The 17950-nt window shown below is 33.0% G+C and overlaps 1 protein-coding gene and 1 long non-coding RNA gene across 4 annotated transcripts in view; one reads left to right on the top strand and one right to left on the bottom strand.

Moving 5' to 3' along the window:
* Nucleotides 1-5370, top strand: part of LOC105199595 (unconventional myosin-IXa) — a 43372-nt gene extending 38002 nt beyond the window's left edge. For 2 of the 3 annotated variants that reach the window (XM_039456695.1, XM_039456697.1), the window contains 11 exons: nucleotides 147-263; nucleotides 464-699; nucleotides 1380-1569; nucleotides 1761-2038; nucleotides 2379-2568; nucleotides 2764-2935; nucleotides 3206-3417; nucleotides 3620-3882; nucleotides 4094-4369; nucleotides 4697-4796; nucleotides 5129-5286. In XM_039456695.1, coding sequence (XP_039312629.1) covers nucleotides 147-263; nucleotides 464-699; nucleotides 1380-1569; nucleotides 1761-2038; nucleotides 2379-2568; nucleotides 2764-2935; nucleotides 3206-3417; nucleotides 3620-3882; nucleotides 4094-4369; nucleotides 4697-4796; nucleotides 5129-5286 — 2192 coding nt within the window. Of the gene's footprint in view, nucleotides 1-146; nucleotides 264-463; nucleotides 700-1379; nucleotides 1570-1760; nucleotides 2039-2378; nucleotides 2569-2763; nucleotides 2936-3205; nucleotides 3418-3619; nucleotides 3883-4093; nucleotides 4370-4696; nucleotides 4797-5128 lie in introns of all 3 variants that reach the window. The other variant, XM_039456696.1, reaches the window with a different exon arrangement.
* LOC120359389 overlaps nucleotides 1-14540 on the bottom strand; it is a 197216-nt gene extending 182676 nt beyond the window's left edge. The window contains exons 1-2 of the long non-coding RNA XR_005576161.1: nucleotides 13277-14540; nucleotides 12996-13034 (exon numbers count right to left, since the gene is read on the bottom strand). This is a non-coding gene — a long non-coding RNA (uncharacterized LOC120359389). The remainder of the gene's footprint in view (nucleotides 1-12995; nucleotides 13035-13276) is intronic.
* Nucleotides 14541-17950: the final 3410 nt, after the last annotated feature.

Below are 17950 nucleotides of genomic sequence, written 5' to 3'. Positions count from 1 at the left end.
ATATGCAATTAATTACCATATTATACCAAATTATATCAATTATTATTCAATATTATACCAATTACTATTATACCAAAATTATCGTACCAAAAATGATTAATAACAATTTATTAGTAAAATATAAATTACTCTAATAATTTTTGCAGTTAAATTAAATCTGGAAGGATATAATCTGAAAAATTTGAGGTATCTTCAACATGGCGACACGCGACAAGATGAAGCTGAAGATGCTATTCGGTTTCAAGCGTGGAAAGCTTGTTTAGGTACGTGGCTAACATGGAAAAAGTAACGTAAAATTTAATTTCATAAATTTAATATTAAAAAAATGTTCAAATTCTCTTGTGATACAATTAAATTAGTCAATGCTTAATTTATAAATTTTTTCACTTCTACTATTGATTACATTTTTAGCAAGGAAAGATTTGAGATTTTCTAAGATCGTTCATCCTTTATTTTTTCCCAGGTGTTTTAGGCATTCCATTTTTGGATGTCGTAAGAGTGTTAGCAGCGGTGCTCATCCTCGGAAACGTCGGTTTCACAGATGGTCCTGGTGTGGAAGTGGGCGTAATTGGTGAGAACGAATTATCCTCCGTAGCTACACTCCTGGGAGTTCCTCCACCAGCATTGTTACGAGGGCTCACCTCGAGGACTCACAATGCGCGCGGCCAGCTCGTTAAATCTGTCTGCGATGCCAACATGGTACAGCTATCCGACTTTCTTTGTGAGATGAAACAGTGCTGAGTAACGTTCTATCTTGTTGTGAATTTATATTTGCGGATCGAGAAATTCTTTCATCTAATGAATCCCTAACATGCCACAAATTTGACTCTTGAGACACGAAATATTTGAATTCTTCAGTGTTATATAAAAAATTCTTTCACGTATAGATAACTCTTCCAAGCAAATTATTGGATCTCTCATACTCTTCAAACGTTAAATTCTTTAATGAGATCCTTGAATCAATTTTTATATTTTAACTTGAAGATTTAAATGATGTGAATCATTATCATGTCAAACGTCTGTTAACTTTTATTAACTTTTTCACAACTTTTTCTTCATCTTAGTTATTCTCGAATTATAAAATAAAACAATAATTCTTTTATATTTCGAAAATTTTATTTTAGAATATTTTATTTCATTTTTTTATTGTAAAATGTACTGTGGATAGTTGGAAAATCTTTAATCAATTAATTTTTAATCACCACATTATTTTTAGCAAAATGTAATAAAAATATTTCTAAAAATCACATTTTTTCCGTTACAAATGTATTTTTAATAATAAAACGGCCAAATGCGCGAAAACGTTATTCAACATTGTGAACAGTCATTATCATAAATATATTAAATGTTAAAAATATATTAAATGTTTGTTCATGCAGTCTAATATGACCAGAGATTCGCTGGCAAAAGCACTTTACTGCCGTACTGTAGCTACAATAGTAAGACGAGCCAACAGCTTAAAGAGACTTGGTTCGACTCTCGGCACTCTTTCGTCAGATTCCAATGAATCTGTTCATAATCAAGCAGACGTTACTAGCCAACACGCCTCTACCATTGGAAGTTCAGCAGGTATTTATTCTATAATAATTACAATAACAAATTTAATATTATCTTAATTATAATTTAATAGTTTGCAAATATTAAGTAATTACATAATTGTGCCATTATTAAATAAAACACATAAACATTATAAAAAGTTATTATTATTAAAAATTAACTAATTATGTATGTGACAAAAAATAAAGTAAAATATTTTTTAGGGGGTACAGGATCTAGAAGCATGACTGCTCTGAATAACGCTGTACGACACGCCACGGACGGTTTCATCGGTATCCTGGACATGTTCGGGTTTGAGGATCCTAAGCCGAGCCAGCTAGAGCACCTCTGCATCAATCTTTGCGCGGAGACGATGCAGCACTTCTACAACACTCACATATTCAAGAGCTCCATCGAGAGTTGCCGCGACGAAGGCATCCGGTGCGATGTCGAAGTTGACTATGTCGACAACGTGCCATGCATTGATCTCATTTCTTCCTTGGTAAGCTCTTTGTATCGAAAACAACAACCTAACGCAATCCTTGCTTATCTAAATATCTTATATTCTCAAATAAACATATTAACTAATATATAAAATAAAAGGTTAATTCTTCTTTATCTTTTATGTCATTTTTAGATATCGCACTTTTGTAAAAAATAATTCATACATTGTCAAGTTTTTATTCAAGTTTTCTAAAAATTTTATATTTTAAATACCCATATAAAAGTATCCTTAAAAAAAAATTTTTTTTTTAGTTTGATTACTAATTCTTTTTGTAATTAAAAGTGTAATTGTTTCATTATTAACGTACGTTATCCAAGTGTTTCATTTCAATTTACAGCGTACCGGATTGCTAAGTATGTTAGATGTAGAAGGATCTATACACGGAACCGCGGAAAGTTACGTCGCCAAAGTGAAGGTGCAGCATAAGCAAAATCCTCGATTATTCGAACCTAGAACCGTCGACTGTAGATCCTTCGGTATTCAGCACTTCGCAGGAAGAGTCACCTACGACACTTCAGACTTTTTGGGTATATATAGAACTTCTTTCTTACTGGATTTCATAAATTGATTCAAAAATATTACGAAATCTGTGTGAATAAGTTAATTAATAATTGAAATAATAATAAAATAATGCATGATTTATATGTAATAATCATTAATATAAATACAAATAAATAAACTCTTCACTGCAATTATTAAATTTTATTATTCCATTGTTAAAGATACAAATAAGGATGTTGTCCCTGATGACTTGGTTGCGGTTTTCTACAAGCATACTTGCAGTTTCGGCTTTGCTACTCACTTGTTTGGTAGTGAATTGAAAGCATTATATGCGAGCGATACTGTGCCGAGAGGCGTCAGTTTCCGGATATCGCCAACTTCTCACACCGATCTGTAAGTACTCAACGATGTAATATTAAAATATAGAAATTGATACGGTACATTTCATTTTGATAAATACATTAATGTTTTAACATGTTTATCGAAGAAATTATTTTATAATCATCAAATCATTAAAATCATCACAAATAATTTCCGTATTATAATAATTATTTAAATAAAACGCCAAAATGCTCTTATCAATAAAATTGATCATGATAAGTGTTAACTATGAAATTTAAAGAAGAAATGCGCAAAGAGAAAGTATATAAAAATTCTTCGCAGTTTAAACGGAGACGAGCCAATATCGACGTTGACACAGGACTTTCATACGAGGTTAGATAATCTCTTGAGAACCCTTGTCCATGCTAGACCGCACTTCGTCAGATGCATCCGTAGCAATAGCACCGAGACGCCGATGCACCTCGACAGGGGAGTTGCGATGCGCCAGATACGTTCATTGCAGGTCCTGGAAACAGTAAACCTCATGGCGGGAGGTAAACAAGCAAAATTTTATTTTAATTTATTAAAAAAATATTAAGAAAATTTTATTGACACAATAATAAATCTTTTAATCACAATATGTAAATCAAAGTTAAAAAGAAACATGTACTATTACGAATAAAAGACAGTACCATTTAATTAAAATTAATTACTATAATATAAGCTCTCAGAATTAATATATGATTATTTTTATAGGATATCCGCATAGAATGCGATTTAAAGCCTTCAACACGAGATATAGGTTGATTGCACCTTTCAAACAACTGCGTCGCGCCGAGGAACAAGCTGTCGAGGACACGAAATTGATTTTACAAAATGCGCAGCAGCTAAAGAGTAAATTTGGTGCCAGCACTAGTTGGGCTGTCGGTAAGCGGCATATTTTCCTCAGCGAAGGTATCAGGCAGCAGCTCGAAAACTTGCGAGCGGAAACTCAAAGAAAAGCTGCTACAGCGATACAGGCAAGCATATGTATCTTTTTGAAAAATTTCTAAACTAAAACGTTTCTATTTTATTTATACATATAATATAAAGAATATTTTCTTACACATTGAACAAAAATAATTATTGTTTATATTTTGTCAAAAAATGCGGCAGGTATAATTATTTTTATATCTAGAAAAAAAAAGATAAAATTTTTCAAAATTAAATTTGTTTTAATTTTATTTCTAGGCTACTTGGAAAGGATGGTGTGTACGAAAAAGATGGCCTTTGAGAAGGACAACCCTAGGAGTAACATCTGGCATTGGTCAGAAGAAACCTCAACAACCACCTACCGGAACCAATACCGGAACCGTTCAGCGGAATGTCACTGCTGGTGCAGGAACTGGAACTGGCACTCGTCCAAGACCACAGCCAATTGCTGGCACACCTCCTCCCGATCCTTCGGAGAAATGCGCTGATCAAAAGATGATCCAACAAACTTGTACACTTTTTGGATTGGATTTAGTAAGCATCTGAATAAGACATTCTTTCACAAAGCAACAAATGTAAAATTTAATAAAGTATAAGAACAGATATATACATAATATTAAAAGAAGTGTAAAAAATTAATATATAATTGAACAAAGAATAGAATTTTTATAACCTTTTTGTTTTAATTTAATTTTTTTTCTAATCTAGACACTGTGTAAAAAAGAGAAGAGAGATAACGAAGTGTTATAACGTTTAATACTTTAGTATTTCAACTAGAGTTACAAATTTTACGCAAATTTATCGTAAAATGTTGCAAGAGAAAACTTTCTAACTTAATATAATCCGTCTTTTATCATACAGGAACGGCCGCCACCTGTCCCTCCTAGTAGATCCTATACCGTGACCGGAAACACAAAACTTGGTTATCCGCAAACCAGGATTATGAAAATGCCTTTTCCAGGTAGGAAATGCCATTTAAAATAGTTTTTAATCGGTAAAATATTAATGCACAATATATATATATATATATATATATATATATATATATATAAATAATTGATTAAAATTAATGTATTTCATTCTTTAATAAAACTTGTGCTAAGCTGTTTCAAATATATTATTATTATTATTAAATAAATTCTGAGATATTTAACAGAGACTTGAAACATTGGACTCCTAAATAATTGTTTTTCATTTTTATTTTGTATCTGAAATTATGTAATTAATAATCATCACGTAATAATGATTTAACAAATATTTTTTTAAAATTATAATTTATTACATAATTTTCAGAAGAGGGTGAAGGCGAAGTAGCCCTGTTAAAAGGAGAAACAGTTTTGGTTGTGGGTGCATCACCTAGACGAGGCCATCTTGTTGTAGAGCACAATAATACTACATTACATGTGCCGTATCAATTTATGGAATTGAAACCTTGTAATATTAATGTTTAATAACACTCATAATATTATTTATTTGATTTCAATTTTAAAGATTTGAAAAAAAAAAACTATTTATAATATCGTTTTCTTCGTACATTGTATAATTTTGAAAAACTTATATTGAATTTCTTTTATTATAAAAGCACTTGTATAAAAAGAGACAAAAGTAAAAACAAATTGGAATGTTACTATTTCTTATATAAATAAATTCTTATATTATTCTAAATTTATTAATCTTTCATAAGCTAATTTAATTTTGAAGAAAATTCTACATATATATTTGCATACATTCTGCATATAAACATAATACTTTATATCAGCCTGATGAAAATAATAATCAGAATGTAGAATGTAAGTAGAATGAAAAAAAAATGTAACAGAAGCATAAACAAAACTTCTAGGAAGCTTAAATTGAAACAACGAAACATAAAAGTAGCATTTATTTCTTAAAACACTTCTTTTACATTTCAGTGATTCATTTGACGCTTCCTACAAGTTTTGTATACTTCTGTTTTCCTCTTATATTCGACTAACGCTTCGATATTTTATTTCCGTTAGGATAATCGATCTATTCCTAAATTAAATAAGCTTAAAGGATTAATAAAAAATTATATCGCTTTTCAGAAAAAAAATTATTTTATCATAAATTTTATTTCATCTCATTACTAATTGTTTTCCGTGTAAATGGGTCAATCATTCTTCCGTAAAAATAAAATAAATTTGGCCATAAAGAGGGTTGGTTAAAATAAGATTATTCTATTTTCTCAAGAACTCTCTTCAAGAGAGAGTAGAATTTATCCGTTGTATTCTTCTCATACGAGTTTACTTGATCTCGATCATTCCTGTCATCTCTCGTCTGCCAATTAATTGCCATAAGATCATCTAAGAGTATGCCGGCAAAAGTTAGGGTAGGTGATTAGTATTAAGAGAGCGCCGGCGGCATCACTCGCGGTAGAGTCAGCTCTAAAGGACAGTGAACTTCGTCCTCTAATTAATTACACCTCCTGTTAAACGAGCTTAACGCGGAAGTCACAGCGGCCGTGCTTATCGCTCATTTCAGACACGGCATACTGACTTACCCTAAGCTGTTCGTCTTCCATGTAGATAAGATTCTCGCGAAGAAGTCTTGGGGTACCTGATAAGAAAAGTGTAAGCCAAAAATGTAGAGAATAATAAGTTTAAGTTAAACGAAACAATATATGTTTTTTTAACTGATTGTTATTTAAATGATTATGATATTGAAAAATATATACAAGATTGACAGAAAAGATCAGTTCAATTGGGTGTTGAGTATTTTCGAATTGTAATACTTTTATGTAAAATGATAATCGCAAATCCAATTCTTTCAACACATTGGCAATTGATCCTACAATATCACACAATAATAACAATATTTCAAACAATTAACAAGTATATCTAATTTTTTTTAAATAAAAATAATGAATATATGTATGGCTTACAGTTATTTTTATCAAGTATTGTACAGACATATATAGAATTATTTTCGAAAATAATAAATATAACATGTATACTTGCAGCAGGTTACGGATTATTCATGTAACTTATATAAATATATAGATATGCATATTTTTCTCTTTCCTTCCTTTTCTCTCTCTCTCCTATTTCTCCCTCCCTCCCTCTCTCTCTCTCTCTATTTCTCCTCTCTCTCTCATATATATATATATATATATATATATATATATATATATATATATGTATACTAAAAAAGAGAATATATGAACTTATTGTAATACTTTTTACCAACAGTATTTGTTAAAAAATTTTAGTATCGATTATAGAACACTGCCACAATAATATATATGTACTATAAGATTTATGCTAGTTTATATGTATAATAATTATCATAATAATAAACCTGGTGCTGTTACCACAAAAAGATCCATTTTGTAGATACACAATTCTCGCTTCATTCATCGATTTCGTGATGAATTCAGAAGGAATTAAAAAGTTAGAAATTCACATCAAATATATTAATATAGAGAGAGTTTTTTGGAAAATGTACGAAGCTGTATATAAAGTTTCAACTGTATGGAGAATGTGGTTTCAGATACCAGAGCAATATATGCATACATATACATATGTATGAGAAATTGTATGCGTGAAAGAATATAAAAACAAGTATAAGTACTATTGAAAAAAAGGACAATTATACTTGTTATTGATTTCTTTTTCCGTTTTCTTGTTTTCCCGCCTTATCCCTTCTGAATCTAATTAAAAGAATTATCAGATTTAAACTAGATAAATATTTTTTAATTTCGTATCTTTGGCACTGTATATGAGCGTATAAATCAAATAAATTATAAATAATAAATTAAAATAAAATTTTAGTAGAGGAAAACATCTAATTTAAAGCAAAAAAAATAGACTATGGTTAAAACAAGTATCTAATAAAACAAAAAATTTAAACACTTTTTCAGAAAAATAAAATCTATAAAATACCTCTTTATTTATAAAATAAACATTTAAATATGCAAATATTTAATGATTTACTTCAAAATAATGAAAAATCGAAATTGTCAGTGAAAATTTTGTAAGATTACAAACGTACATGAAAGAAAATTGTGGTGTATTCTCGTGGTGTAAAAGAATCGCATACCTAGAAAACTAGGAATTCAAGAAATTGGAAATTCTAGGATCTCGCATGTGTTTTGAGTTTTCTTGTATGTTGGAATGCACTAGCTTTGATGCGCAACGCTAAACACGTACCGCGGAATTCATCTCACGAACGGAGGAAGCTTTATAGCGAGACGCGAGATAGAGAAGAAGCATCGCGTTCCTCTTCTATGTTCTTACGTAAACAGATCTTTAAGCTGGCCTTGCAGTACCGACATTGACGTGCGTCAAGCACTTACAGAAACTGGCAAAATGTGAGCTAGCAATCCATGACTCATTCCTATATATCTTTTAAAATCTTAAAAAACGTAATTAAAAAATGAAAAACTATATAATTAGAATATATAGAGTTATTCAAATGTATGGGATATATTTTTTAGGAACACGTGCGATTTGCAGAGATAAAAAAGTTAATTATTTATATTTTATTAATGTTACCGTTAAATAAAATTTAAAAAATGATTTCTTGATTATTTCAAATATAATAATAAAATTCTGTACAAAATAATATTCTTTTTTAATCAAATATTTCTTTTAATTCAATTTGATATTTGGAAACAATATAATGTTGATTGAGCATTATTTATTATAAATAGAGAAAAACGCGTGTGTATCCTATATCAATATAAAAAACATAATGATAATGCTTTATTTATAAATTATATCATTTTAAATTTAATCTCATTTTAATTGCAATGTATCATTCAACTCCAAATTGGTATTATTAAAATTTCAGATTTCTTCTGAATAAGTTACATGAACAAAATGTATTATACGCCTTGGAGAGGGAAAACACAAAAATCTCGCAGAAAGCGAGAGGAGCACAACTAGGAATGAAGAACGAGGACGTGCATTCTACGTCAGGGATTCCAAGGGCCGCGTCGCACCGCGCCGGGCCAGAACGTGTACGACGCAGAAATGTGTTTCTCGCTCTGTGAAAACTACGAAGATAACGATATTGAATCGCAATGCCTCGGACATCGTCGTTCGACCGTCACGATCCGCTCGAATGCACCCAACTGACCCGCTTCCGGCATCGCCGAGGAAATCCGGAGAAATCCTGGCAGACGGAGGGTTGTTACGATCGACTCTGACACCTTAGACGTACTATAGAGCGAGAAATCAATTGAAGTCATACAAAGTGATTTCTAAGGAAATATTGTATTTTTCAATTTTCAATTCATCACATCTTTTGTTCATTATTTATTTTTTTGGTCAATTGATTAAATTGTTTGAATCTAGCTATTTAACGAGCAGATTAGATTAAAAATATGTTGAATTCGAGGTTGAATTAGAAGAATTTTCATAAATCTGTAATATTTTTTTATGAGCCTCACATATATTCTTTTATAACGAGTAAGAAACAATTCTAATTTTAATATTAATTTAATAATTTTCACGTAATTTACATTTCAACGATAACACTTTATTTCGTCTGTTGCAACTATTACACAACTGCAACGGACAGCTTAAGTTGCGCAACGAGCGTAGCAGCGGCAGGTGCATCGTCTTTCGTCTTTAATAACCAATTCGTGCAGCCGTCAAGCTTTCGAACTTGCCACAAAAGCTCGATTGTTCCGTAGAACGTCAGGAGATGTAAGAACGATTCGCAAATCTCTCGCGAGACTCCGCCAATCAAAAACTGCATAATATCGCGAATATTAAATTTTTCACGGTATCCTCACTCATCCTTTCTTTCGTCTCCTGCTTTCACGCGACTGCTTGAAAATTTTTTTTTATATATGCCCAGAAAATATTGACGATAATTAAATTTAATGCTGATAGAAGGATATAAGTGAAACATAAAGAAAAGTTGTGGATTTTATATGTTTTTTAAAAAATAATAGTAATGCATTATTAAATTGTGTGTTTGAGAAAGAGAGAAGAGTAAGAAAAAGATTATGATTAAATACTTAAACACTTGGATTTCTAATTATTAAATATATAATTTTCAAATTTTTTAGTACAAGTTATTTTATTATATTTTCATCTCTCTATATATCTAATACGTTATAAACAGAAATTTTATATATATATATATATATATATATATATATATAAAATTCTTGTTTATAACGTATTAGATATATAGAGAAATAAGAGTATAATAAAATAACTTATGCTAAAAAATTTGAAAATTATATTCAATAATTTAAAATCCAAGTGCTAAGATATTTAAAAATAGTCTTTGTTTTCTTGCATCTCTTCTCTCCCTCTCTCTCTCTCTAAAACATAAAATTTTATGACGCATTACTGTTATTTTGTAAAAAAACGTTAATATTTCACAACTTTTCTGTACATTTTTCTTGATGTTTAGTATGTACATAAACACTTTTTTTTATAAAATAGAAATCTCCTATCTGAAAAAGTGCATTGCATCGATACTCAAAATCTCAAAATTTATTGACGTCGCTGCTTTCCCGATGTGCTGATTGATTGTCATTCAGCGAGTCATTCAGTGTTTACTTCGTGAACGACTGTCATCGCGTATTTTGATTATGTGTATTGAGGGGTTAGTAATGTAATATTCAACTTGTAATTTGTATAAAATTATGTAATATTAGAAGCTTTGTAGCACGCGCAAAAGACTTGTTTTGTCTAATAAAAATAAGAATTATACTTAAAAAACAAAAAAATTTCAGCATAAAAAAGCATTTTATATCACTACAAGCATTTTCTTTGTGGCACGTGCAAAAGACATTGCTTATTACGCAATTCACGAAATAACCATTTAGCAATTCGAACGCGATAGATACGGAATCAATAGTGAGCACATTGCGAATGTGTTCTGTCTTTTGTGTCACATTTAACGCACGTCTAACGTCGACTAAGCTTTCTTAACCATGATTCGTACGACACTTGTATCTTACAAGCCATAGTCGCCGGCAGCAGTCACTTAAAGGAGACGCACTTTCTGGGGTGCTTTTGTCAACCCGCGACAAGCTCAAGAAATCATGGTTAATCCAACTGATCGGCCGGTTAGACGCTAAGTCCAATGAGACATGGTCTCATTGAACCGATAACGAGACTAGAAGTCAGAGTGCACATTGCAACGGTCTTCGATACCGAATTACGTACCCCGTAATTAATTGCACATGTGCCCAATCGAACGCGAAAATTATTTTTCACGAATAACAATGTCTTTTACACGTATTACGAAAAACTGAAATTGTCTGTCTAAAAAAGTGCATCGGTACTCGAAATCTCAGAATTTATTGTTGTCGCTTTTCCAATGTGCTGATTGGTTCTCATTCAGCGTTTACTTCGTAAATGACAGCCGTTCACGGAGATCGCACATGTTGACTATTTGTATTGAGAGATTAATAGTGTAATATTCAATTTGTAATTTATATGAAATTATGTAACAAGTCTTGTAACGCGCGCATCTGTTTTATCTAATATCTAGTTTAAAGATCTATTGTTTTAAAAGATAAATTAATAAAAAACAAAATTATCTTTGAAAATAATTATAAAACATTTGTCTCTGTTTTACAGAATAAAAAAAATAAAAGACTTTGATTTGAATCATATTTAAGCTGAAAAAGATTGATCAATACAGCATTCATATACATAGATAAAAGTTGAGCTTAAAGAGATTAATTTCTCGCGCAGCAAACAGTTGTGGCGAATGCAATAAATGTGTCGAAAGGCCGGGCGTCCTGCAAGGCGATTGCGTCGGTACGCTGGAGAACGATAGACGACCGATTGAAATGCAAATGGTGGCGGTCGACGTTATTTCGGCCCCGGTCACGTGTACGTGTCAGCGAGTGCGCTTGTTTCAAATTCGATCGCGCCCTTTTCCCTGGGTGTCGCGACACACAAACAAGCAACATTTCGTTACAAAAATCCCGCTATCAAGCCGCAACCAACACTGGCGTCATTGTTCAGCGTCCTCGCTAACGTATGCCCGGATAAGTTGTAATTTCAATTAAGTGAAAAACTCACACATGTAGTTTATGTACGTTATTTGTCTGTGACAATCTGTAGTACCAAAGTTAATAATAAAGACAAAAATTTTCATATAGTAAATATACGTAAAGAAGAAATTCGAAAAAATATTTAAATTTTTGTATGTTCAGTAACGACTTGTGTCAAAATAAAAACAATAATTTTTTTATTGTCGATAAAGAGACAGAGAATTAAGCAAAATGATCTTGAAATAAAACTTCAAAAAAAATTTCTTCCTTAAAATTAATTAATAAACAATGCTTTACTATTTAATATTTCCTAAAATTTAAATCGTTTAAAATATTTTAGTCTATAACATAATCTATAACATGTCCTCATATATAAATGTTTTATATTTTTATTGTAGAAGAAACGTAGAAATTAGTTTATGAGCATATTTAGAATTAATAAAAATTTAAAAAATATATTAAAAACTTTGTTAATTCTATATTTAATGTTGAGATAGGTCGTCTGCAAACACCTAGATAAAGTTTTGTAACACAAAACACAGCTGATATCGTAACCCTCATAACGCAATTGATAAAGCCATTGCTCAAAAATTTAAACGGTATTGACGAATACGCGTCAAATCTTTAATCGATTTTATCGACTTTGATTTCTTTGGACATGACACATACAATCAGCCGAGTACATGGATAATTCATGTTAATTGACAACACATATGCAAGGATAAAAAACCAATAAATAGCATAAAACACATTCGGAGATATCTGTATTATTGATTTATAATCATTTTACCAAAATCCTTTTTAATCTTTGCACACTATTAACAATCGTACTATTTGTATTTGGTTAATAAATTTGTACCTTATAAGGCAAAATATCTAGTACATAAATATAATTTATACGATATAAAACAAACAAGCAATATATAATTTGTGAACGTTACATTTTCTCGTAACGTCCATCAAAATACGCTAACTAATTAATATAACAAGTCTCACATATTATGTACTAAAGTATGTATTTAGGTGCAATAAATTGCTGGATGGAAATACTTTCCAGAATTAAATGTTGATATTGATCTAGCATAGCGCATCTATTTTAAAGAGCAATGGATCTCTATCAATATACTCAATAGAGATTCATTACTAGATTAAAAGTAATTTATCACTCACAGGCACATGATGCGCAGCAGCAGAGTTTTCAACGTTGACCTGCAAAACAAAAATAAATGTAATTCACATTACAGTAGTGTGCACAATAATTAATATTATTGCAAAAACTAATTATGTTACATGCACATAATCTTTATTCATCTTTTCCAAAGACAAATTATTAATTATAGAAATAATTATAGTTTTACAAAAATCTATATCTCATAAATATAGATTTTTAAAAAATTTGACGAATGAGTCATCTTGAAGTTATTTATAAGTATGTAAATTATGTACTCTACCTCGTGGTTGCTCTGCCGTTGCCCGTTGCCTCCCAGGCCTCCTCCTCCTCTCCAGCTTGTTGTTTTTTATGGCACCAGCACTCACTTACGAAAACACTACTACTTATGTCACTTATGATATGGTCAGCAATAATCACCTAACCTCGATACGACAATCACGCGACATCCTGAATGGTACTCTCGTTCACGGTGCTCGACAATCGTGCGACATCCTAAACGGCATACTCTTTCCGGTGCACAACGCGCAGCGTCCCGTTCATTACATTGCAAAGGGAAGTTAACGTGAAACAACACGCCTTATATATTCGCGTCACCCTCCACGCCGAGTCGTCGAGGAAGTTAATGCGGTATACGACAAACCTCGAGCGCAGAAGTACGCGCGGTTATCTCCACGCCGTGTCGCGTTGCGTAACATAACCTTTCGAGAGCAACGCTTCGCCGCAGCCGTTGCTGACACACAACATCCTGAACACACGCGTGTCTCCGGACGATTATGTTCGCGTTCTAACTTGCGCTAATAAACATACGAATTGAAACTGAAAACAAACATCCACAGACTGAAAGATGCGATGGACTGAACGGTTTACTGACGCTATCGTTCACGCGACGATTCGCTTGGATAAAATTCGCGATCCAACGAGTTACCGGTACACTCGTCCAATGAGTATATACGGCGGTAATTTGATGTGCGTGGTGCGCAATTTATTACGTCGCGGCAACGGAAAATTAACGCGAATCGGCAAGCGGAGCTGTGATCCGCGTCACTCATTAACACTCGACGGCAATGACGTTAGCCGACTATGGCCAACTATGGCCGACAATCAACTCTCGAACGATAGAGACGCGCGGACACCTTCATGCGACACCTCACCCCTCGCTCTTTACTCTAGATATGAATTTTTGGTCCGATGGCCGCAATCGTTGCTAACGCGAAGCACACGCACGTCTTCGGACGATTATTATCCGGTCGCGTCCGTGACGCTCACGTACGCTGATAAACATACGAATTGAGACCGAAACAAACAGCCGCGGAACGAACAATGCGATTGATCGACGGGTTGATGTCGTTGCTAACGCAACGCACTCCCGCCTACTACATTCGACATACTCGACGTTGCATCCGCACAGTACTACGCACAACTTCGACACGAGGAACACGAAAGAAGTACCAAGAAGCACAGAGCGTCCGTCCACCGATCACCGATACAGGCGGGTAAAGGACGGAGCAACATGGCGATGGCAGCGACTCGACGACGCAGTCACGTACGCCATCTACGAACGTTGCCGAGGGACCGGCGGACACGAACGAGGTCGCCCGAGGCGCTCGGCCACGTCCGCCGCCGCTCGGCTACGTTCGTAGATGGCGTACGTGACTGCGCAGCACGCCGCTGACGCCGCACGGCAGCACCGACGATAGTCGTCGAGTCGCTGCCATCGCCATGTTGCTCCGTCCTTTACCCGCCTGTATCGGTGATCGGCGGACGGACGATCTATGCTTCTTGGTACTTCTTTCGTATTCCTCGTTGTTCCTCGTGTCGAAGTTCCGTGCGGATACAACGTCGGGTGTGTCGAGTGTAGTAGCAGCGGGAGTGCCGAGATCGTATACAAATCGTATCTCGTTCGCGAAGCGTTACGAGAGCTTGTCGCTCGCGTCTCGTTGCCGTCTCGTGCTCGTGTGACGTTACTCGATTCTCTACTTGCCTCGCTACTGATCGGCCGCAATCAGCTCGTTGCAATATCGATGGCGCGTCAACCCGTCGGTCGATTGCATTTTTCAATGCGAACATAATAATCGTCCGCTCACACGTGTGTTGCGTGTTGTGTGTTAGCAACGACCGCAGCCAACTGATTGCAAGGTTAGGTTATGTTACGCCGCGCGCGATTTCCTGGCACTCGAGATTCGTCGTCTGCCATGACGGTAACTTCCCCGACGGCGTCGCGGGTGCGGTATCGTGAGTAGTGACTAAAATATCGGATGTGGTCATCGTTAATATACGATTCGAGAGCGACAGAGAGACATCATCAGTAAAAGAGGGCCTCCGTGGAGTAATTTGGTATATATGTTAATTATTTTGTTAATTCACATATGTAAAGGTCTATGATTATGAATTGAGTAAGCTACAGGCATTACGATTGCAATAAGTCCTTTATTTTATTACTAGTTAATTTCTAATTCATACCCTCACCTTCCTGCCCTCGCTCGTTCGATATCTCAGTTTTTTACATTTAGAATAATGTTTGCTTTCACACATCTGACCTGAAATAATTATATTCTGGGCTCGAGCTTTAATATTACATATTGTCTGTCAGTATGTGAATTTGAAACTGTTAACTGGTGAAATAAAATGAAGAGTTTATTGCAATTGTAATGCCTGTAGCTTGCTTAATTCAAGCAGGAATATTAATTACTGTGAATGCTACTATAATGTGAATTATATTTGTGTTTTACAGGTCTACGTTGAAAACTCTGCTGCTGTGCATCGTGTGCCAGTGAGTGATAAATTACTTTTAATCTAGTAATGAATCTCTATTGAGTATATTGATAGAGATCCATTGCTTTTTAAAATAGATGCGCTATGCTAGATTAATATCAACGTTTAATTCTGAAAAGTATTTCCATCCAGCAATTTATTGGACCTAAATATATACTTTAATACATAAAATGTGAGACTTGTTATATAAATCAGTTAGCGTATTTTGATGGACGTTACGGGAAAATGTAACGTTCACAAATTATACATTGCTTGTTTGTTTTATATCGTATAAATATTTATATACTAGATATTTTGCCTTATAAGGTACAAATTTATTAACCAACTACAAATAGTACGATTATTAAGTAATAGTGAGCAAAGATTAAAAACATTTAATTTTGAAAAGTATTTCCATCCAGCAATTTATTGGACCTAAATATACACTTTAGTATGTAAAATGTGAGACTTGTTATATTAATCAGGTAGCGTATTTTGATGAACGTTATGGGAAAACGTAATGTTCACAAACCATATTTCGCTCGTCTGAAATTTGTACAATAAACATGTAAGCGTGTGTAAAAAACATTCTTATACACTTTTTGCCGAACGCTTACACCCGCAATATTTTTAGAAAGTTAAGAGTATCATGAGATATCTTTTATTATAAAAATTATTGTATAAATATTATGTAAAATATATAAAATTATTATATAAAATAATCTGCACTTTTCAAGAACATAATCTACTTACATTATTACTTTTGAGTTTAAATTAAATTAAATTTTTGAGTTTATTACTTATTTATTTATTTACAAATAATGAAATAAAATGCAGTAAAAATATAGATAAAGCAATAAAAAACTGAAATAATGATAGCTTTATAATAAAAATATTTTATTGTTTTTCATGATATTCTTTGATCTCATAGAAAATAAAAATCGAAAAGGAATGTTTATGTATCGTATATATTTCTGCACAAAATTAAATTAGTATCTTTTGATTGCGGTGCAGGAAATAAAGGATGTCCATGATATAGAGAGATTTCTGCCTTGTAGATGGAACCTGTGTAATTAATTCATTTAGAGTATAACGAAACTTATTGCCCACTATCAAATTTCATTTTTTTTATCAGCAGGGAAAAATTGTGTTTGTAGTTTTCCAAGTCCGACCGATCTTGACTTTTACTACTTACGATTTGTCAACGATTAATTCGTTGAAGACTAAAATATTTAAACGTGAAAATTGCTTTATACAAGGTTTGGGGAATTTAAATCTAATGTTACATTTTTTCAAATTTATATAAAGCAATCTTTATGTTTAAATATCTTGGTCTTTAACGAATTAATCATTGACAAATCGTAAGTAGTAATAGTTAAGATTGATCGGACTTGAAAAACTTCAAATTTTTCCTGCCAATAAAAAAAGCGAAATTTTTGCTGTGTTGGGCGATAGGTTTCGTCATACTCTAAATAAATTTATTGATTTCAGAGGTTCCATTTTCAAGGTGGAAACTCCCCTATTTATTCCGATTATTATATTTCTTATATTAATTTTTATTCTTTAATACAGACACAGAAATATTTTTTATGAACTGTTTAATTTAAATAAAAAATAATTTATCGATAAATACTATTTTCGTTTTTTTAATAGAATTTCAAATTTTTCTAGAAAGTTTGAAACTATTTTAATATATCTGAATTTATTAAGAGAGCTAAAATCCTATCTCTTCGTAACACGAGTTGTTACTATGATGTTTTGAAAAATGTAACTATACTCGCCCTTAATGTTCTAACACGTAAAGTTGAACCAGTTTTAGATATACTTGAACTAGCGATATCGTAGTCGGTAGTAAATACAATCTAAAAGAAATCTTTTCTTTGCGTTTCGATACATAATTTACGACTGCACGATTGGAGTTCTAAAGAAATTCAAAAGAATCGCGCAGCTTCGTGACTGGAAACGACAAAAGTAGGTTTTCACAGAGCTGAGGGACGGCAAAGCGAACAAAAAGTTTGGAGACTTTGTCATTTTTATCGGCAGTCCCAATATCCACGTCTCGTGATTGCCTCGCGAAACTTTTCTGATCTGTCTTCCGGTCGAAGATCTCCTCCATTTCGCTCGCGGGGCTTACCGCACGTAAATCACGCGCCGCGTTCCAGAAGCTCGTGATACAGGATGTGTTAAAATTGATAGTCTGAGT

Source organism: Solenopsis invicta, chromosome 13 (genome assembly GCF_016802725.1).
Source record: "Solenopsis invicta isolate M01_SB chromosome 13, UNIL_Sinv_3.0, whole genome shotgun sequence".
Lineage (NCBI taxonomy): Eukaryota > Metazoa > Arthropoda > Insecta > Hymenoptera > Formicidae > Solenopsis > Solenopsis invicta.
This window is presented reverse-complemented; position numbering and strand designations above follow the sequence as displayed.